Genomic DNA, 23306 nt, shown 5'->3' on the forward strand with positions numbered 1-23306 from the left:
CTAATCTAGACAATCTAACAGCTAGGGTAAGCAAAGCAGAAGAACGAATTAGTCACCTTGAAGACCAACTAATAGATTATAAGGGAAAAGAGGAGGCCAGGGAAAAACAACTCAGAATCCATGAAAATAGAATCAGAGAAATAAGTGACACCATGAAACGTTCCAATGTCAGAATTATTGGAATCCCTGAGGGGTGGAGAGAGAGAAATGACTAGAAGATATATTTGAGCAAATCATAGCTGAGAACATCCCTAATCTGGGGAATGAAACAAACATTCGTGTCCTGAAGGCAGAGAGGACCCACCCCCAAGACCAAGGAAAACAGGTCAACTCGCAAATCTTAGAACCAAGGATACCATCTTAAAGGCAGTTAGGGGGAAGATATTCCTTATGTACAGAGGGAGGAACATCAGAATAACGTCAGACCTATCCACAGAGACCTAGCAAGCCAGAAAGTCTTGGCAAAACATATTCAGGGTACTAAACAAGAAGAACATACAGCCAAGAATACTTTATCCGGCAAGGCTGTCATTTAGAATGGATGGAGAGGTACAGAGCTTCCAAGACCAGCAGAAACTGAAAGAATATGTGACCACTAAACCAGCCCTGCAAGAAATATTAAGGGGGGTTCTATAAAAGGAGAAAGACCCCAAGAGTGATATACAACAGAAATTTACAGGGACAAACTATAAAAACAAGGTCTTCACAGGCAACATGATGACAATAAATTCATATCTTTCAATAATCACTCTCAAGGTGAACAGCCTAAATGCTCCCATAAAACGGCACAGGGTTGCAGATTGGATAAAAAGGCAGGACCCATCCATATGCTGTCTACAAGAGACTCATTTTGGACCTAAAGATACATCCAGACTGAAAGTGAAGGGATGGAGATCCATCTTCCATGCCAACGGACCTCAAAAGAAAGCTGGGGTAGTAATTCTTATATCAGACAAATTAGATTTTAAACTGAAGTCTGTAGTTGGAGACACAGAAGGACACTACATCATTCTTAAAGGGTCTATCTAACAAGAAGATCTAACAATTGTAAATATCTAAGCCCCCAACATGGGAGCAGCCATTTACATAAGCCAACTGTTAACCAAAATAAAGAGTCATATTGATAATAATACCTTAATTGTAGGAGACCTCAATACTCCATTCTCAGCAATAGACAGATCACCTAAGCAGAAAATCAACAAAGAAACAAGAGCTTTGAATGACACCCTGGACCAGATGGACCTCATAGATGTATACAGAACATTCCACCCTAAAACAACACAATACTCATTCTTCTCAAGTGCACATGGAACTTTCTCCAGAATAGACCACATACTGGGCCACAAATCAGGTCTCAACCGATACCAAAAGATTGAGATTATTCCCTGCATATTCTCAGACCATAATACTTTAAAACTGGAGCTCAATCATAAGAAAAAATTTGGAAGAAATTCAAACACTTGGAAACTAAAGACCACTCTGCTCAAGAATGTTTGAGTCGACCAGGAAATCAAAGAAGAACTTAAACAATTCATGGAAACCAGTGAGAATGAAAACACATTGGTCCAAAACCTATGGGATACAGCAATGGTGGTCCTAAGGGGGAAATACATAGCCATCCAAGCCTCACTCAAAAAAAAAAAAATAGAAAAATCCCAAATTCACCATCTAACTCTACACCTTAAAGAACTACAGAAAAATCAACAAACGATGCCTAAGTCATGCATTAGAAGAGAAATAATTAAGATTAGAACAGAGATCAGTGAATTAGAAACCAGAAACATAGTAGATCAGATCAACAAAACTAGAAGCTGGTTCTTTGAAAGAATTAATAAGATCAATAAACCACTGGCCAGACTTATCCAAAAGAAAAGAGAAAGGACCCAAATTAATAAAATTATGAATGAAAAGGGAGAGATCATACCTATCACCAAAGAAATAGAAACAATTATTAGAAATTATCAACAACTATATGCCAATAAGCTGAGCAACCTGGATGAAATGGATATCTTCTGGGAAACCTATAAACTGCCAAGACTGAAACAGGAAGAAATTGACAACCTGAATAGGCCAATAACCAGTAAAGAGATTGAAACAGTGATCAAAAATCTCCCAAAAAACAAGAATGCCAGGCCTGATGGATTCCCTGGGGAATTCTACCAAACACTCAAAGAAGAAATAATACCTATTCTCCCGAAGCGGTTTCAAAAAATAGAAACAGAAGGAAAGCTTCCAGACTCATTCTATGAGGCCAGCATTACTTTAATCCCCAAACCAGGCAAAGACCCCACCAAAAAGGAGAATTTCAGACTGATATCCCTGATGAATATGGATTCCAAAAGCCTCAACAAATTCCTAGCTAATAGGATCCAACAATACATTGAAAGGATCATCCACCATGACCAAGTGTGATTTAGCCTGGGATGCAAGGGTGGTTCAACATTCACAAATCAATGTGATAGAACACATTAATAAGAGGAGAGAGAAGAACCATATGGTCCTCTCAATTGATGCAGAAAAATCCTTTGACAAAATACAGCATCCTTTCCTGATTAAAACTCTTCAGAGCATAGGGATAGAAGAAACATTCCTCAAGTTCATAAAATCCATCTATGAAAAACCCACAGAGAATATCATCCTCAATGGGGAAAAACTGAGAGCCTTTCTCTTAAGATCAGGAACACATCAAGGATGCCCACTCTCGCCACTATTGTTCAATATAGTACTAGAAGTCCTAGCAACAGCAATCAGACGGGTATTAAGGAGGGCATGTACTGCATGGAGCACTGGGTGTTATATGAAAACAATGAATCATGGATCGCTACATCAAAAACTAATGATGTATTGTATGGTGACTAACATAACATAATAAAATTAAATTAAAAAAATAAATTATGAAATTGATTTATCCAACATGGCATCCCTCAAGACTGAGTGTACCCAACCCTTGTTCATACATCACTTTGAACCCTGTTTAGCATCCATTTACATGCATGCCTCTTGCATTATAGTATGAGCTTCTTAAAGGAAATGCATGGGTCATTCATCACTGCATGTTCTAGAGAATATGTGCTGCATACAGGTGCTCAGGAAGAGTGTTTCCTAAACATAAAATGAACAAATAAATGGGTATTATTTACATGTTTATTGACTACATGAATGAATAAATGAGTAAACAAATCTTGAATTACTTAGACTAAGAAGATGGGCTACTTTTTAATGTATTATTTACAGTCAGAAAAAACATTTCAAATGCTTACATGTCATTTACTGTAATCCTCCCCCAAAACTTATGCCACAGATCTTGTTACTTTCCCCATATTTTCAGTGATGTAACCAGACCTTTGGCAGATTGATTAAATGTATTCAAAGTCATAGATTCAGGGAGTGGCAAAGCCTGGATAAAGCCCACATCAATCTGACCACAAAGGGTATGTCTTTTTATCATCTCCAGAGGGGATGTAAAGACCGTCTCTATTATGAGACTAGCATGCAGTCTTTTCTGCTTGAAGTTGGAGAAACCATAGAATCCAGATACTGAACTTGTTTTATCTACCTCTATACCCTAATGAGGTATCATGGGGTGGTATCAATTTTCATATGACTGGGAATAAAACCCTCCTGGAAGTTACATTCAGATAATCTAACAAAATGAAAATTTGCCTTGTTTAGTAAAGGAGGATTTTTTTTTCCTGATTTTTTCCATCAGAAAATGTGTGTATGTGAGCATCAGTCTTTGTTTAGACACCATTTACAATGAAAAATTTACTTTGCCTCCTTATACCAGAGGTTAGTTTTGAAAAGTTAAATGTAATGTTTTTGAAAATAAAAACAATTTGAAAACACCAGGACTATTTGCTATTATGATAAGTAATCTAGAAAAATGTTTTAGAAAAAATTTAACCATATAATTCTTTGAAAATCAAGGGTTTTCAGTCATATGTTCATATGTACAGTACATTTTAAGGGTTATGTTTACTTCCTAGCACACCAATTGAAATTCTACCCCTTCATCTCTACTTCAATAAAGAATATTGAAAACAGAGGGTGACATTATTAGGTGGATAGCTTCTCAAATTTAAGTTAGTATTTTGTTAAGTGTATTATTTTTATCATTAATAATTTACATTTTTGACACAAATCATAACAATAAGGATAATATGCAGGACTTGCTTCAGTGGAATCAATAGCAAATGCCATATTCCTCTATTGTTATCTTTTTACATTAGATTTAGATTCCATGGTTTCTATAATTCAGACAGTATTTTTAGGGAGCAAAATCTTCCCATAGGGTAAAGAAAAGTCCTTTCTCTTTGTGAATCCTTAATAAAGTGACTACTGTTTTCTAAGTGATATGGGGTCTTTAAAGCAGATGGTCTTGTATTGAATGACATTAATTTATCCCTGAGGAAAAGAGGGAGGCCTATGCCTATTTAGGCAAAGATTTAAGATTTAGGAATAACAATTTTAGAATGACTCACATCAGAATTGACAAAACTACTCCCATTTAGTAGCATAGTAAATAGAAGAAGAAATATGCATCAAATACCCAAGGTATTCTGGTAACAGGTTTATAATGCATTATTTCCTAATTTCTAATCTGGTTCAACAACTTTTGTGGTAGGTATTTTTAGTGTCCTTATCTTACAGATGAAGAAAATGGTGCCAAAACTGGCTAAGTAACTTGTTAGAGATCATTACTTCTCATTTCACAGTAATTCATAAGAAAGTGAAAAGGGAAATTAAACTCAGCAAAATATTTACCTTTACGCATAAAAGAGGATTTGCTCTGATCCATCACTGTACTTGGTAGATGTGTATAATTCACCAGAGGGTTATCCTTCATCATTTCAAATGAGGTGTGATGGACGATCTTATCCAAGACCTCGTCATTCAAATTCTTCTCTAGAAATCTAACAATCTTCTTGACTTCCCGCTTTGGATTCTATCAGTGGTTAAAGAGACATACCCAAGAAAACGGTAAACAAAACATCATTAACATAATGTGAAAACTATAATATCTATAATCTGTTTTCTTAAATGTTGGTTCTGAATATTCAATCCATATTTTGTTGGGTCATCAATTTTTTTTAAATTAATCATATAAATCATGAAAAAATCAATAATTTATGTTTGGCAAAAATAGATGAAATATTTTGTTTATTCTAAATTTCATATTTTTAGTTTATATCAAAAGTACAATAAGAGCGAAGCTTGGGCTAAATATTAACAATATTTGGAAAAAAAATAACAGCTATTTTAAGCTCAAGTTGTAGTCAGATTTAACAGTGAATATTTAGGGACCAAGTATGTTTTTATTCTTCCAGCCTTTATTTATTCGTTCTCAATCAAAATTCTTTTCTTGTTTTTAATTACAATATTTAAAAACAAAAATAATAAATTTGTGAACAACTTAAGTATGTTTGCCTTAGGGTACTTATACCTTAGAGCTTGCTTGGACATAAATTATTAAAAATAAACTCCAGAGGCACCTGGGTGGTGCAGTCAGTTGAGCATCCAACGCTTGGTTTCAACTCAGGTCATGACCTCAGGGTCATGAGACTGAGCTCCAAATCAAGCTCCACACGCAGTGCGGAGTCTGCTTGAGACTCTCTCTCCCTTTCCCTTTGCCTATCCCTCTGCTAACACTCTTTCTTTCTCTCTCTCTCTCAAATAAATAAATAAATAAATAAATAAATAAATAAATAAATGAAATCTTTAAAAAAACTCCAATAAAGGTGCATTAAGTTACTCATTAACTCTTGGGGATACAAAGAGCAAAATCCGAGAAATGAATCATTTTCCAGATTCTAATGACATAAACTTAATATTTATAACTTTTAGGAAGCTAAACTTAACTCTATATGGATACATCTAAAAATATTTTGAGAAGGTGATATCCAAGCTGAGTTGAAAAAAATGAGTCAGAATTTACCATGACGTGTGGGTCTGCTGAGGTGTTGGAGAGTGAATTTCTAGTAGAGAAAATAGTCAGAATTCTTGGCGGTATAGGGTCTCATAATGTTTTGAAGGGAGGAAAAAAAAAGCAAAGTGGTTGACGTTAGGTTTGAGTTGTTCATAGGAATAAGAGAGGCTATAAAATTGGAAAGATAAATTGGGGTAAAAATGAGAAAATCCTTGGATGTCCCACTGAAGGATTTGGACTTTATCTCTTATGCAGGGAAGCCACAGCATTTAATAATATGTCATTAACTGTGTGTGTGTGTTCATTGTATACACATGTGTATGTTTTGGCAGGGAGTTCCTTACAAGGGAAGTTCTGGCAATATATTATGTCTCAGACCTTGATGAGAGCAGAATGAGATGACCAATTAAGGGGTGTGAGTACTTGGAATAAGTAAAGGGTCAAAAATGATGATAGTGGGAAAAAGGCCAAAAGAAAAGTTAATAATGGTAGTAGGAAAACCACAGATGGACAGGCAAATAGAGAACAATTTCTATTAGGGATTCAAAGTGTTTGGAGAATAATCTGGCTGCCTCCAAAATATCAATGAGTGTTAGTTTATGTTACAGTAGAAGTGAAATCAGAGTGCTGGTACCTACTGAATCTCCTTCTGTTGTATTTCTCTTTCACCTCATTGACTGAGAATTTATGCAGAAGCTCATAAACCAATGTCAATTATTAGACTTTTCTTTGAATTTTATTATTGATATGTAACTATGATTTTGTTCTACTGTTGTTAAACTTCTTTATATAACATTGTCTAAAAATGACTGTATGATGGGAGGAAAAGACCATCTATTAAGTACTATGAATGTACAGGTTTGAGTGGGATTCAAAAGATCTAGATATGCTTATAAAGCTGATTGGGACAGACTGTAAATCAGTATGAATGAGTGTATTTGAATAACGCATTTTAGCTGAATTAAGGAGAGAAATGGTTGACACAAGAGTGTCCTGTGGGGGGCAGCATGATGTTGGACTCAGAATGTGGACACCAGCCTGGCCCAGAAAGTATATTTCCCCATCCTATGGAGAAAAGAGACTATATTTAGAAGCTAAAATTGCTCTTTTCATAAAGTTATTAAGTGCTACTCTAGTGTCCAGAAAGTAAGGAAAGTGTACAGAAGGACAATTTTCTCCTTATAAAGAATTCATGACTTTGGCTAATCAAATACTCAAGGGATATCACCACTTTTTAATAGTGTTTTCATAAAACCACTTCAGTTTCACAGCTGGATATTGCCAGCAAACTGGAAATTAATTGCCTCAAGCCCTGTATAAATGGGCAATAGTAAAGTTTTAATGATAGATTCTCTAGGAGTTGCAAACAAGTGTGATGGAAGGTGGGAGCCGAGGCAGAAGAGAAAAATTCAGAGGACTCTTTTTGTTAAAAGTGTTAGATGTGAGAATACCCTGGGGGTTTTTCAGAAATACTTGGATCAAGAGAAATTTTACATGGAACATGATTTTTGCTACGCAAAGGAAGATTGATGTTTCTAAGATGTTTGTTATTATTGCTCATTCATTTATTTATTCATTCAAGCAATCAATTATTCATACAAGTGATTCTATGAGCCCCTATGTGTGTAAGGTGCTATATTCTGTACTGTGAATGTAGTTTCAAGAATGGTAGATATTGTACCTTACATCATGAACCTGAAAGTCTGAAATATATCCTCATTTGTAAGTCCAATCTTCTTCAAATAGAGGAACTTGGTTTCCACATATTTCTCAGGGGTGTGTGTGTGTGTGTGTGTGTGTGTATGTGTGTGTGTGTGTGTGTTTGCCTAATTTGAGTAAAATGGCCTCAGACTAGGCCTGGAACTTTTGCAGCAATATTTGAACTGATACTAGTTCATACAGGAAACTAAATGAATGCTTATGAGTCCCCAAACTAAGAGGGAGATAGTAAGAAAGTAAAGGAGAGGGATTTGAAAGTTATAATAGGTAGGGCATGTGAACCAATGGGATGTTCACAATATAGTGGAACCATATCCACTATATGGAAGTCAACAAGGACAATGTATTTTCAAATTTTGAAAATTAATGGACATATATGTAAGTGATGAGTCACTAAATTCTCTACCTGAAACAAATATAACACTGCATGTCAACTAACTGGAATTTTAAAAAAAATTTAGAGAAAAAAAGAAAATTAATGGACAAATAACATCATTAACCAAGAGAGAATAAAAGAAGAAAAGGATTAAATGTTGGAGTCAGAGAAGCAAGATGAGTTTAGTTTTGAAGGTGTTAAATTTAAGGGTCATTTTAATAAAAGCGTGGGTCTGAATTAGGGTAGAAGTTAAAATGAAGTTTTGGGGGGATCATTGGGACATAAAGAGTTTTGGCAACAGTAGGCATGGGTATGATCACCAAAATGTAGCAAACAGCTTATAAAGAAAGCTAAGTGACAGATAGAGATCCACAGGAAAGCCAAGAAAGCATGATAACCTATTAAATGTAGGAAAGAATTTCAACAAGAGAAGGTGCTCACAATAAACACAATGGTTAAAAAGTACAAGAAGATAAAAATGTCATGGATTTCACCATTAGAAGTCACTGATGATCTTAGCAAGATTTGGGTAAGCAGGCATGGAGAAGAAGCAATATAATCACATCATTTTTTTTTTTTTTACTCCATAGATTAAGTTGAAAATATATATTAACCCTTTACCCCAGGATGTAATGGGGGAATTATCCAGAATGAACTTCTATGATTTTACCTCTTTCATATCTTCATAGAACAAGAAAAGTATTGGGTGTTCTTCCTTTTTCTTCCACCAACTCTTAACATGATTAAACCAGGAACCATAAGCCACTAAAACCAGAGAAACAGTCTTACCATAAGCTTTCATCAAATTAAAGTTTGTTTCTAAACAATAAATCAAATTGTACAAATATTCTGTGGAATTTAGTAATCAAGGGAACTGAATATATAAGACCAATTAAAAATATATATAATCTGGGGCACCTGGGTGGCTCAGTTGTTAAGCATCTGACTTCCACTCAGGTCATAATCCCAGGGTCCTGGGTTCAAGCCCTGCATCGGGCTCCCTGCTCAGCGGGAAGCCTGCTTTTCCCTCTACAATCCCCCTGCTTGTGTTCCCTCTCTCCCTGTCTCTCCCTCTCTGTCAAATAAATGGATAAAATCTTTATATACATATATATACATATATATAATAAATCAGCCATATATGGATGTATAGTAAGATTAAAACAATATAAAGTACAAAGGAAGCATTCCAATACATTGGCCTCCGTATGGGTTTTACTTGGCCTCACATGGAAGGAAACCATTCTACTACTCATATTAACTATTTACCTAAATCCTATAAATATATGTATAACATATCTAACTGAAGATTTGGGCAGGGGCGCCTGGGTGGCTCAGTCGTTGGGCATCTGCCTTCAGCTCGGTTTGGGCAAGTTGAACAATTCCCATTGTAACTGGAACTGAGAATAGATTTCTAGCAACTGAAAAAACATTTGAGAATATTTTCATCAAGCCAATGTTAAATACCAAATTTATATATTGATGTCATAGTAAAATATTAAGTTAATCTAATTTTTAATGCTATTTAAATGTACCTTTTACTGGCTTGGAAAAGTAAATATTTTGATAGGAAAAATCACACCAGTAATAGTTATTAATATTACTAAAAAGGAAAAGTACTTACTGATTTCAAGCCCAGGCCTACCTACCATTTCCAGCCATGAATCTCTCCAGATACTCTTCCCAGGGACCAGGGAGAGGTTCCAAATTATTCATTAAGTCAAAATGGTAATATGAGACTGCAACATCCTTGGCATTTCGAGCCAGATAAATCATCTGCAGGGAAAAAAAGAAGAAAACCACATGGATTTAAAATCCATGAAATTAAAAACAGGAAAAATTAGAGAAAATTAATGAAACAAAAAGCTGTCTCTTTTTTTAAAAAAATGAACAAACTTGATAAACATCTAGTGAGACTAACAAAAAAGAAGACACAACTAACATTAAGAAAAAAAACAGAAGGTATCACAACAAATATTGTAGCCATTAAAATTATAATGAGTATGAAAAGATGCTCCATATCACATGTCATCAGGGAAGTGAAAATTAAAGCAACAATGAGACACCACTCTATACTTATTAGAATGACCAATATCCAGAAAACTGGCACCAAATCCTGGTGAGGATGTTGAGCAACAGGAGCTCTCATTCATCTCTGGTGAGATTGCAAAAATGGTACTGTTACTTTGGAAGACAGTCTGGCAGTTTCTTACAAAGCTAAACATAGTTTTACCTACAATCTGGCAATCGCAATGCTTGGTATTTATCCAAAGTTGAAAAATAAGGTCCACACAAAAAACTGCAAATGGATGTATAGAGCAGCTTTATTCATAATTGCCAAAACATGGAAGGAAACAAGATGTCCTTCAATAGATGAATGAATAAACTGGGATACAGCCAGACAATGGAATAGTATTCAGCACTAAAATGAAATGAGCTGTCAAGCCATGAAAAGACATGGAAGAACCTCAAATTCATATTACTAAGTGAAAGAATGCAATTTGAAAAAGCTACATGCCATATGATTTTAACTATATGACCTTCTGGAAAAAGCAGAAGGTCAAGAAGGTCATATAGTTAGACCTTCTATACATAGAAGGTCTATGTATTTTTTATTGCCTCCATGAAAACTATGAAGACAATAAAAAAGATCAGTGGTTGCCAGGTTAGGACGAGAGGGGGATGAATTGGTGGAGTACAGGAGATTTTTAGGGCAGCAAAATTACGCTGTAGGATGCTATAAAGGTATATATATGTCATTATACATTTGTCCAAATCCATTGAATGTACACCATCAAGAGGGAACCCTAATGTAAACTATGAACTTTAGGTGATTATGATGTGTCAAAGTAGGTTCATCAGTTGTAATAAATGCACCACTCTGGTGGGGGATGTTGATAATAGGTAGCTATGTATGTATAGGGGCAGGGGATATTTGGGAAATCTCTGCCTTCCACTCAATTTTGCTGTGAACCTAAAATTGCTCTAAAGATAAAATCGCTGTAAAAAATACAGTCTGTCCAAAGAAAGAATAAGACAATTATGGGGGCACCTGGGTGGCTCAGTCAGTTAAGTGTCTGCCTTCATCTTAGGTCATGATCCCAGGGTCCTGGGATCGAATCCTACATCAGGCTCCCTGTTCAGAGGGGAGTTTGCTTCTCCCTCTCCCTTTGCCCCTACCCCCTTGCTGTCTCTCATTCAAATAAATAAATAAAATCTTTAAAAAACGAAGAGAATTATGAAACACTTTTCATTACAAAATTCCAAAACTTAGAATTCCTCACAATCACAAACTAGCAAAAGTCAGTTAAGTTGAAATAAACAACCAGAATAGTCTCACAAAGATTGAAGAAATTGAATTTCAAATTTAAAATTTCCCCAGAAGCAAATATCCAGGCACAAATATTTCACTGGAGAATTTTACCAAATAATCAAATAAGAACTGACATCCTTATGTTGAGTTTTCAGAGAAGGACAGAATATCTAGGGATAGCTGGGGAATACTAGTAGCTATAATATTGTGCTGAGATGGGGATCCTGTTGCTACATACCTTTGGCAAACTTGATTATGTAGGTTCAGACTGAAATATACATTTTTTTAATTGAAGCATTTTCTTATGTAGCTCAGTTCTCATGGTATCAAACAAAACATTTGAGCAATCATTTATTATGTGCATGACTAAAGCGATAGGGTCACATTAAAAAATGACTTGCAGGGGTGACTTGGTGACTCAGTCATTAAGCGTCTGCCTTTGGCTCAGGTCATGATCTCAGGGTCCTGCAGGTCATGATCTCAGGGTCCTGGGATTGAGCCCCACATCGGGCTCCCTGCTCTGCAGGAGGCCTGCTTCTCCCTCTCCCAATCCCCCTGCTTGTGTTCCCTCTCTCACCGTGTCTCTTTCTGTCAAATAAATAAATAAATAAATAAATAAATAAAATCTTAAAAAAAAAAATTACTTGCAGTGTAGAGTATACCTTGCAGTTGTTCTCCCAGAAAGACTTAGGAAGGAGATCGATTGGTAGATGCGTCTTCACAAGTCGTGGTGATGGATTCTTCTCTAATTGTTCTATTCCTGGGAAAATTTTAGTTTTATTTTAGTATATTAGAGCCTTCAAGGAGCTTGCATTTCCTGATTTTCTCTGACCTTTTAAAATATTTTCGAGTGGAATATAATGCTGCTAAATTTTGAACAAATCATGGGTATTATCTGGATTCTCAGAGGCAATATTGCATAATGGCTAAGGGCATAGTTGTGAGGTTAGCCTCCTTGGGTTCAAATCCTAAGTCTGTCACTTACTCATTGTGAGACATTTGAAAGTATGCTCGTCTCTGTGTTTCACTTTTTCTACCTCTAAAATGAAGGGTATTAATGTCAGCTTTAGCAATTTGGAGTTTTATCATACCTTGCATTATTATAAATAATTATGAAAATAGTTTCTGTATCTCAAAGAGATATGGATAACTACCAATGCTCATATCAGCTATTGTTTTGCATCCGCTGTTATGGTATAGACGTATTACATCTGGAGAGCATCAGCTGTTGCACCTGCATTTTTTCATTATTTCGTCTATGTGTCAGATGTACATACATGCAAAATGAAAATGTTGTGTAATTTTTAGGTGTTAGCTGAACTCACCAAAGACACACAACTAATATGTGGGAGAATTTGGTTTCAAATCAAGTCATTGGATAAGGGGTATGTCAACTTCCCTGAGACAGAAAATATCCATTTATTTTGTCTAGTCAGAGTTAGGATGATTCCAGGGGTTTGGATCTCACAAATAAGTGACTTGGTCAGTCTGAAGGCACTTCTGGGATAAAGGCACACTCAGAATTCCTGACATAGACTAGGAAGAGTGGGGCAAACCCTTTTAATTTAACTATTCTTTTAATGCATTCAGTGGCCTTTATCATATCCCAGATATATCTTTTAAAGATGTCATATCCTATAGAGTCATCAACACCTAAAATCTCCTTCAGATTACATATCTAATAAATCTTAGAGTCCTACACATTTTTTTCACAATATTACTTATATCCAGTCTAACCTCTAGATTACCTGCTAATCCTACATTATCATCCCACCTTTTGCATACAAAGGCACAAAATTGCATCTCACTCACTCATTCAAAACAATCTTATGCTTCATTCATTTACAAAAAGTTATTACATATGCTAAAAAGCCACTCAATCTCTATTAAAACATCCTTTTATTAAAATATTCTATGTAATGCTTATTTTTGTTTCAGTCTATTTACTTGTTTATTTGTTTGTTGTCAGCTCCCATGCTTCTTCCCCATCCCCAGCCCCAAACACACACACTAGAATGGAGATTCCCCAAGAGCCAGGATGTAGCTCAATTTGAATGTTCTGTAGAGAACAATGCATAGCACATAGTTGTATTAGCATGTAGTTGTATTAGGAAAAATCTCTTAATTTTAATGGGGATAGGGTTGACTGACTTAGGAAATAAAGATCAAGAATCCTAGTTAAGGGGCGTCTGGGTCTTGGGATCAAGCCCCATATCGGGCTCCTTGCTCAGCCAGGAGCCTGCTTCTCCCTCTTCCACTCCCCCTGCTTGTGTTCCCTCTCTAGCTGTCTCTCTCTCTCTCTATCAAATAAATAAAATCTTTGGAAAAAAAAAAGAATCCTAGTTAAATATGAATTTCAGATAACAACAGATACCTTTTAGTGTAAGTATCTTCCACGTAATATTTGGGATATACTTATGCTAAGTAAAATAGCTATTTATCTGAATTTCAATTTAATTGGGTATCATCAGTTTTACCTAGAAACATTAATTATACACCTATAAAATTTCACCAAGTATTTTATTAGGCTACTACTAACCTGTTACTACAGCCACTTTATCCAGCATAGAAATGAGAAATCATCACCTTCCACAACCCACTATTCCTCAATGCCCATGACATGAACTTTTACATTTTTTTAATGACGTTTTCCCCTTATCTGTTGCTCCTCTTCATTCCTTCAACTTCACTGAAAGATTTCCCAAACTCTAGGTTGTAATTGTTTTGCCATGTAATTGTTTTGCCGTGTCTTTAAGTCAACACTTTATTGCACAAATATGAATGTTAGGAATATGTAATAACATTACACACATTCATATTCAGGCTCCAGAATAAATCTAAGTGACAATTTACCCTCTTTCACCTGCTGACCCTCACTCACTCTCTGGTGATGCTACACAGCCTCACTCTGCACCTTTAACCCCCATTTCCCACCAGTCATCCCTGACTCTCCCACCCCAATTACTTTGATTCTATCACTTTTTCATTTCCTACTTTTTTAATGGCTCTGGAGTCTTATCTCATTCTTGCACTCACTTTGTTTGCTTATCCCAGAATAATTATTTTAGCTCCAAGAGTCATCATTTGCTCTGATTTCAGGCAACCACATGGAAGGAATGACACCCTCTCAGCTTGTTCTTCTCTGCCTATGGAAGTAACGAGCTCTGGTAGGGAAGGGAATTTAGATCCTGCTCTTTAAATTGAGATAACATTCACCACCATACTTCTGTCTTCTTATCCCAGGTTTCCAGCAGCATTTGAGGGCCAGGTCTCACTTCTTGAGCCATTCTCACTTGCCTACAGGACACCATACTCCTGATTCTTTCTTAGATCACTGAGTAGTTCTTGAAAACTACACACCCTACATGATCTGTCCCTGTCTAGTCTCCAGTTGTTTTTTATCTCATTTTTCCCCTTTCATAGTTGTTGTTTGGTTCCTAGACTACACTAGTGTCTTTCTGTATCTAAGCCTTCATACCTAATACTCACCTTCATGAAATATGTTTTCTCCAACTATGTGCATAGCTCTACATCTCAGTTCAGAGTAGATATCCCTAAATATCCAATCTAAAGTAAACTCTCTTGTTGTTCCCTATTCTTTGGGTACATGAACCTAAAAATATTCACATATTATTAGTTTATTTACTTATTTAATGGCATGATATTACTGTAAACTCCTTGAATTTACTAATCATTGAATTTACTAATCATTTTATATCTAGCCCATAGCACAGTGCATAATTCTTTGGAAGCACTCAATAAATATTTGTGGAATGAAATATGAATTGTATTAATAATAAATTTTATGTTTGAGATGTGTTGGTACTTCCTTACTTACTTAACTACAGTAATGTCCTAAATTAGGAACTTATTAATCTAATCTACTACATTCTATACAATAAAAGTCAATAAAAAATAAGGAATATTTTTTAACTTATTAACCAAATTTTTAGTTATTTTCTACAGCAAAACTCTTTCATCTTAGGTCATCATACTTGGATATGCAATGAATTAAACTACAGTTTCTCTATACATCTTGGTGATTGTACTGCTTACAAACTTCCATTTTATGTTACCAAATTGACTCCATTTTCTTTGAATGTAAAACACAAACACAATAATTAATATGCTATATAAATAATATAAGGAGGAGACAAGATAGTGGAAGGGTAGGGGACCTCGTTTCATCTGGTCCCTTGAATTTAGTTGGATATCTATCAAGTCATTCTGAACACCCACAAATTCAGCCTGAGATGTAAGAAAATATATCCAGAACTCTACAAGTAGAAAAGCACCTGCTTTTTGCAAGGTAGGAGGTGTGGAGTCATGAATCTGTGGGGAGATATTGGAAGATAAATGGAGCAGGAAGGGAGCCTCCATAAGCTGGTTACAGGAAAGTGATATAACACTGGACCACAAAATCGAACCCTTAGAAATCTGCTCCAGTGAGAGACATCCCTTTCTGAAAGGGCCTCAAGGGATGAAAAGGGCAGAATTCTAGGTAGGTCATTGTGGTCTCAGGATTCCAGATGCCAGAACGAACAGGGGTGCCTGAACCAGTAGATGGCCCAAGCAGTGGAGCAGGGAAACTGTCTGGTCAGCGAGCGCAGGAGGGGACTTTCAGCTCAGGTCACCATAAGCCCTGAGCAGGGCCAGTGGGGTGACCGCTCTCTGCCTGCACACCCTGAAAAGGACTGGGACTCGCAGGCCATTTACCATTTCCTGGGAGGGGTGAAATGGCTGCGCCCACAACTGGGCAACAGCTCTCAGGGTGGCAGTGGCCCCAGAAAGGACAGTAGGGCGACATCCAGCCGTGACCTGGGAGCAGTGGACAGGGTACACGTACAAGCCCGCAACTGTTCGCAGTCCCAAAAGGTAGTGATGCTTGCAGGTCCCTGGTACTCCCTCCGATGTGGCAGGGTGAATTACAGTGGGCTTCTACCACAAGAGTCTGCAGAGTTTGGCACACACAAAAGTGAGAACTGTTTGTCCCAGAGGGTTTATTGAAGAAGTGGGAATGTGACCTTTCAGCTCTGAGCCAGAGATCTGGGCATGGCCATTTTTACTCTGATCCTCTAAACAGGGGCAGAAAGCCTCCAGGGACAAAAGCCACACAGAGGACCAGCTTACACTGAGCCCAGCCCCCTGGCAAGGGGTGGGGCAACTCTGCCAAAGTAAAGACACCTGAAAAGCAGCACAGCAGGCCCCTCCCCCAGAAGACAGACTGGAAGAACAGGTGGACAAGTTTATGGATCCCACAAGACTAAAATTCCAGGACCAGGGGAAAATAGTATATTATGTTCCCCATGTTTTCTCACAATTCGTTTATCTTTCGGTCTAAAATTTTCCATTTCTTTTTTTTACCTTTTTCCCATTTCAACTAGATTCTTATTTTACCAACTTATGTTTTTAAGTCACTTTTTAACTTTTATCTTTTACATCTACATTTTATAGATATATGCTTCATTTTAGTCCTTTTTTCCCACTCTATTCAATTTTATTTGTATATATATAAGTTTTGCTTTCTTTGCAATTTTGGGATGTAGTGTCTTCTAACACACAGATCAATATTCAATAAGGAACAAGTGGATCACCCTGCTTTGCCCACCCTATGAGATTATAGCCTCTCTCCCCACCTTCCTTTTTTTTGGTTTTGTTTTGTTTTGATTTGGTTTGGTTTGGTTTACTTTTCTGTTGTGTTTTCCAACGACTTCAGATTTGTCTAGAGTGTATTTTGCTTGGGTCATGGTTATTTTGGACTTTGCTCACTCACTTATCCTAGGCATGGGCAAAATGACTAGAAGGAGAAATTCACAACAAGAGAACCAGAGGCAATGTTCTCTGGCATAGAGATAAGCGATATGGATATAAGTAAGATGTCAGAGTTGGAACTCAGGATAGCAGTTATACAGTTAATAACTAGGCTTGAAAAAAGCATAAATGACAGTAGAGAATCTATAAGGGCAGAAATGAGATCTAATCAGGCCGAACTTAAAAATGCTATAACTGAGATGTAATCTAAATTGGATGCTCTAACAGCTAGAGTAAATGAGGCAGAAGAGAGAATAAGTGTTCCAGAGGACAGGCTGATGGAAAGGAAGAAAGTTGAGGAAAAGAGAAAGACAACTCAGAGCTCATGAAGAAAGTCTTCAAGAATTTAATGATGACCTGAAAAGAAAAAAAAGTTAGAATTATTGGGGTGCCTGAGGGGGTGGGGTGCCAGAAGGTATATTTGATTCTCATAGGTATATATATAGTATATATAATTCTCATAGCTGAGAATTTCCCTAATCTGGGGAAGGAAACAAGCATTCATGTCCAAGAGGCAGAGGACCCCTCCCAAAATCAATAAAAATAGATCAATACCCCGATATATAATAGTGAAGCTTGCAAATTTTAGAGCAAAAGAAGCTATCCTGAGAGCAGCTTGGGAGACGAGGTTCCTTACGTATGGAGGCAGGAACATCAGAATAACATCAGACCTATACAAAGAAACTTGGCAGGCCAGAAAGAGATGGGATGATATATTCAGGATACTAAATGAGAAGAACATGCAGCCAAGAATACTTTATCCAGTAAGGCTGCCATTCAGAATGGAAGGAGAGATAAAGAGCTTCCAAGACATACAGAAACTGAAAGAATATGTGACCACCAATACAGCCCTACAAGAAATATTAAGGAGGATACTGTAAGTGAAGATGGACCCCGAGAGTAAGAGACCAGAAAGAAACAGAGACAAACTAAAAAATAGGGACTTTTCAGGCAATACAATGGCACTAAATTCATATCTTTCAATGGTTACTCTGAATATAAATGGGCTAAATGCTCCAATCAAAATTCACGGGGTATCAGGTTGGATAAAAAAGCAAGATCCATCCATATGTTGTCTACAAGAGACCATTTCAGACCTAAAGACACCTCCAGACTGAAAGTGAGGTGGTGGAGAACTATTTACCACACTAATGGACCTCAAAAGAAAGCTGGGGTAGCAATCCTCATATCAGACAAATTAGACTTTAAACCAAAGCCTGTAGTAAGAGATGTAGAGGTACACTATATCATACTTAAAGCGTCTATCCAACACGAAGATCTAACAATTGTAAATATTTATGTTCCCAACATGGGAGAAGTCAATCATATAAACCAATTAATAACCAAAATAAAGAAACACTTTGATAATAATACATTAATAGTAGGGACTTCAACATCCCACTCACAGCAATGGACAGATCATCCCACTCACAGCAATGGACAGATCAACAAAGAAACAAGGGCTTTGAATGACATGCTGGACCAGATGGACTTCACAGAGATATACAGAACACTCCATCCTAAAACACAGAATACTCATTCTTCTCCAGTGCACATGGAACTTGCTCCAGAATAGATCACATACTGGTTCACAAATCAGTTCTCAACCAATACCAAAAGACTGAGATTATTCCCTGCATATTTTCAGACCACAATGCTTTGAAACTTGGACTCAATCACAAGAGAAAATTTGGAAGGAACTCCAGCACTTGGAGGTTAAAGATCATCCTACTAAAGAATGAGTGGGTCAACCAGGAAATTAAAGAAGAACTTAAAAAATTCAAGGAAACTAATGAGAATGAAAACACATCAGTTCAAAACCTCTGGGATACAGCAAAGGCAGTCCTAAGGGAAGGACATTGCAATACAAGCCACTCTGAAAACTTAAAAAAATCCCAAAACACAAGCTACCCTTACACCTAAAGGACACTGAGAAAGAGCAGGAATAAAGCCTAAACCCAGCAGGAGAAGAGAAATAATGAAGATTAGAGCAGAAATCAATGAAATAGAAGCCAGAAAAATAGTAGAACAGATCAACAAAACTAGAAGCTGGTTCTTTGAAAGAATTAATAAGATCGATAAACCTCTGGCCAGACTTATCCAAAAGAAAAGAGAAAGGACCCAAATTAATAAAATCATGAATGAAAGGGGAGAGATCATAACCAACACCAAGGAAATACAGACAACTTTAAGAACATATTATGAGCAAGTATATGCCAACAAATTAGGCAATCTGGAAGAAATGGATGAATTCCTGGAAATTTATAAACTACCAGGACTGAAACAGGAAGAGGTAGAAAAACTGACAGACCAGTAACCAGCAAGGAAATCGAAGCAGTAATCAAAAACCTCCCGAAAAACAAGAGTCCAGGGCTAGATGGCTTCCCAGGGGATCTCTACCAAACATTTAAGGAAGAACTAATACCTATTCCCCTGAAGCTGTTTCAAAAAATAGAAATGGAAGGAAAACTTCCAAACTTGTTCTATGAAGCCAGCATTACCTTGATCCCCAAACCAGACAAATAACCCCATCAAAAAGCAGAATTACTGACCAATATCCCTGATGGATGCAAAAATTCTCACCAAGATACTAGCTGAGGGGATCCAATCCAATTAACAGGATTATTCATCATGACCAAGTGGGATTTATTCCTGGACTGCAAAGGTGGTTCAACATTCACAAATCAATCAACATGATAGATCACATTAATAAAAGAAAAGACAAGAACCATATGATCCTCTCAATTGATGCAGAAGAAGCATTTGACAAAATCCAGCATCCTTTCTTGATTAAAACTCTTCAAAGTATAGGGATAAAGGGAACATACCTCAATATCATAAAAACCATCTATGAAAAGCCCACAGCAAATGTCATTCTCAATGGGGAAAAACTGAGAGCTTTTCCCTTAAGGTCAGGAACACGACAGGGATGCCCACTCTCACCACTTTTGTTCAACATAGTACTAGAAGTCCTGACCTCAGCAATCATCTAACAAAAAGGAATAAAAAGCATTCAAATTTGCAAAGAAGAAGTCAAACTCTAGCTCTTTGCAGATTTCATGGTACTTTATGTGGAAAACCCAAAACACTCCACTCCAAAATTGCTAGAACTCATACAGGAACTCAGCAACATGGCAGGATAAAAAAATCAATGCACAGAAATCAGTTGCATTTTTATACACTAACAATGTGACTGAAGAAAGAAAAATTAAGGAATCGATCCCATTTACAATTGCACCAAAAACCATAAGATACCTAGGAATAAGCCTAGGAATAAGCCTAACCAAAGAGGTAAAGCATCTGTACTCCAGAAACTACAGAACACTTATAAAAGAAATTGAGGAAGACACAAAGAGATGGAAAAACATTCCATGATCATGGATTGGAGGAATAAACATTGTGAAAATGTCTATGCTGCCCAGAAAAATCTACACATTCAATGCAATCCCTATGAAAATACTATTGACATTTTTCACAGAGCTGGAACAAACCTAAAATTTGTATGGAACCAGAGAAGACCCAGGGGATTGTTGAAAAAGAAAAATGAAAGCTGGGGGCATCACAATGCCTGACTTCAAGCTGTATTAGAAAGCTGTGATCATCAAGACAGCATGGTACTGGCACAAAAACAGACGCATAGATCAATGGAACAGAAATAGAGAGCCCAGAAATGGACCCTCAACTCTATGGTCAACTCATCTTCAGCAAAGCAGGAAAGAATATCCAATGGAAAAAAGACAGTCTCTTCAATAAATGATGCTGGAAAAATTGGACAGCCACATGCAGAAGAATGAAACTGGACCACTTCCTTACACCACACACAAAAATAGACTCAAAATGGATGAAAGACCTAAATGTGAGACAGGAACCCATCAAAATCCTTGAGAACACAGGCAACAACCTCTTCGACCTCAGCCACAGCAACTTCTTCCTAGAAACATCACCAAAGGCAAGGAAAGCAACGGCAAAAATGAACTATTGAGACTTCATCAAGATTAAACACTTCTGCATGGCAAAGGAAATAGTCAACAAAACTAAAAGGCAACCTATGGAATGGGAAGAGATGTTTGCAAATGACATTACAGGTAAAGGTCTGGTATCCAAGATCTATAAAGAACTTATCAAACTCAACATCCACAAAACAAATAATCCAGTCAAGAAACGGGCAGAAGACATGAACAGATACTTCTCCAAAGAAGACATCCAAATGGCCAACAGGCACTTGAAAAAATGCTTCACATCACTTGTCATCAGGGAAATACAAATCAAAACCACAATGAGATACCACCTTACACCATTTAGAACAGCTAAAATTAATAAGACAGGGAACAACAAATGTTGGCAAGAATGTGGAGAAAGGGGAACCCTCTTACACTGTTGGTGGGAATGCGAGCTGGTGCAGCCACTCTGGAAAACAGTATGGAGGTTCCTCAAGAAGTTGAAAATAGAGCTACTCTACAACCCAGCAATTGCACTACCAGATATTTACCCCAAAGATACAGATGTAGTGAAAAGAAAGGGTATATGCACCCCAATGTTCATAGCAGTAATGTCCACAATAGCCAAACTGTGGAAAGAGCCAAGATGCCCTTCAACAGATGAATGGATAAAGATATGGTTCATATATACAATGGAATATTACTCAGCCATCAGAGAGGATGAATACCTATCAATTACATTGACATGGATGGAACTGGAGGGTATTATGCTAAGCGAAATAAGCCAATCAGAGAAAGACAATTATCATATGGTTTCACTCATATGTTGAATATAAGAAGTAGTGCAGAGGATGACAGGGGAAGGGAGGGAAAACTGAATGGGAGGAAATCAGAGAGGGAGACAAACCATGAGAGACTCTTGACTCAGGGAAACAAACAGGACTGCTGGAGGGGAGGTGGGTGTGGGTTGGGGGAATTAGGTGATGGGCATTAAGGAGGGCATGTGATGTGATGAGCACTGGGTGTTATAAGCAACTAATGAATCATTGAACACTACATCGAGAACTAATGTTATACTATATGTTGGCTAGCTGAAATTAAAAAGAAAATCTGGTTTTGAATTAAAAAATAATAAAAATTAAAAATAATAATATTAAAAATTATAATTCTCAAGTAGTTTAAAATTACCTGAAGTTCTTAGTCCAGGGATGGCCATTTCCAACATTGGAACTTTAACTGTTATAACATCCCGCTTACATTTTTCAACATCACCATTATTTAGAACCATGTCCACAATTTCACTACCCCAAGTGGTACCTGTGGTGAAAGACAACATTTTTTTGTAACCATCACTGGAATCTGGGGGCAAAAGTCCCTACAGGTAGTCTGCAATCTTAATACATTCTATTAGAAACTTAATTCTGCAATTTCCCTTTCTGTGCCCCAAATGCTCATTTTAAATAAACTCAAAAGTACACGGCTAGACTGATAGGAATATTAATTTTATATAGGATGATAATGATTTTATAGAGAGAAGCTGATTTTCAGGGAACAAAGACTGAAGCCAGATCTGCATCTGTCAGTCCACAAAACTCACCTGATTTGGGGTAAGTGGCTATCACAATGTCGTCTGGCCTGCTGTGGAACTCTTCAATCCTTTCCCAGTTGTTTGCAAAAGCGTAGATCATGGGATAGCCATGAATCATCTTCAGATTTTTTCTCAGGAGATCTTTTGGGGAAATCATTTTTGTACCAGCTTGTACAAATACTTAATAGAATATTTCCTGACAATCCAATCATGGGAAAATAAAGAAGATCAAAATTAGAAGCTGAATAACTAATACTATTCTTAAGACACTGTTATTTGGTACAAAGTGAAATTGACCTTTGTCAGCAAGCAGAGATCTAAATACAAAGGGCATTCTTGTGTGTATGAAGTTGTAGATTGCAAGTGCAGCAACTGGCTCAGTGACAAGCAGTACAAAGGTCTTTACTGGAAGCTTTTAACAGAAATGAAACTACACATCTTAGAATTGAAAATCAGATTTTACAGAAATATGCTAAGAATTAGCTGGACTTAAAGCAAAATGAAACTGTCACTCATCATTACACTTTAGTTGTACCTCATTTTTCTTTTTAGGAAATCCATTCTTTCTTACCTTTGTCTTCTGTACATAACAATGTGTTTTATCTGTCTGCTTCTAAGATTTTCTTTTTAAATTT

General features: G+C 36.8%; 1 protein-coding gene across 1 annotated transcript in view; it reads right to left on the reverse strand.

The window, feature by feature from the left end:
• Nucleotides 1–23306, reverse strand: part of LOC112835901 (sulfotransferase 1B1) — a 32459-nt gene that overhangs the window by 3411 nt on the left and 5742 nt on the right. Inside the window, exons 2-7 of the mRNA XM_025887547.2 lie at nucleotides 22681–22867; nucleotides 22272–22400; nucleotides 11997–12094; nucleotides 9671–9797; nucleotides 8692–8786; nucleotides 4765–4945 (exon numbers count right to left, since the gene is read on the reverse strand). Of these exons, the coding sequence (XP_025743332.1) occupies nucleotides 4765–4945; nucleotides 8692–8786; nucleotides 9671–9797; nucleotides 11997–12094; nucleotides 22272–22400; nucleotides 22681–22828 (778 nt within the window). The 5' untranslated portion in view covers nucleotides 22829–22867. The remainder of the gene's footprint in view (nucleotides 1–4764; nucleotides 4946–8691; nucleotides 8787–9670; nucleotides 9798–11996; nucleotides 12095–22271; nucleotides 22401–22680; nucleotides 22868–23306) is intronic.

The sequence above is a fragment of the Callorhinus ursinus genome, unplaced genomic scaffold (assembly GCF_003265705.2).
Source record: "Callorhinus ursinus isolate GAN/ISIS: 27379988/994484 unplaced genomic scaffold, GSC_fseal_2.0 scaffold4, whole genome shotgun sequence".
NCBI lineage: Eukaryota > Metazoa > Chordata > Mammalia > Carnivora > Otariidae > Callorhinus > Callorhinus ursinus.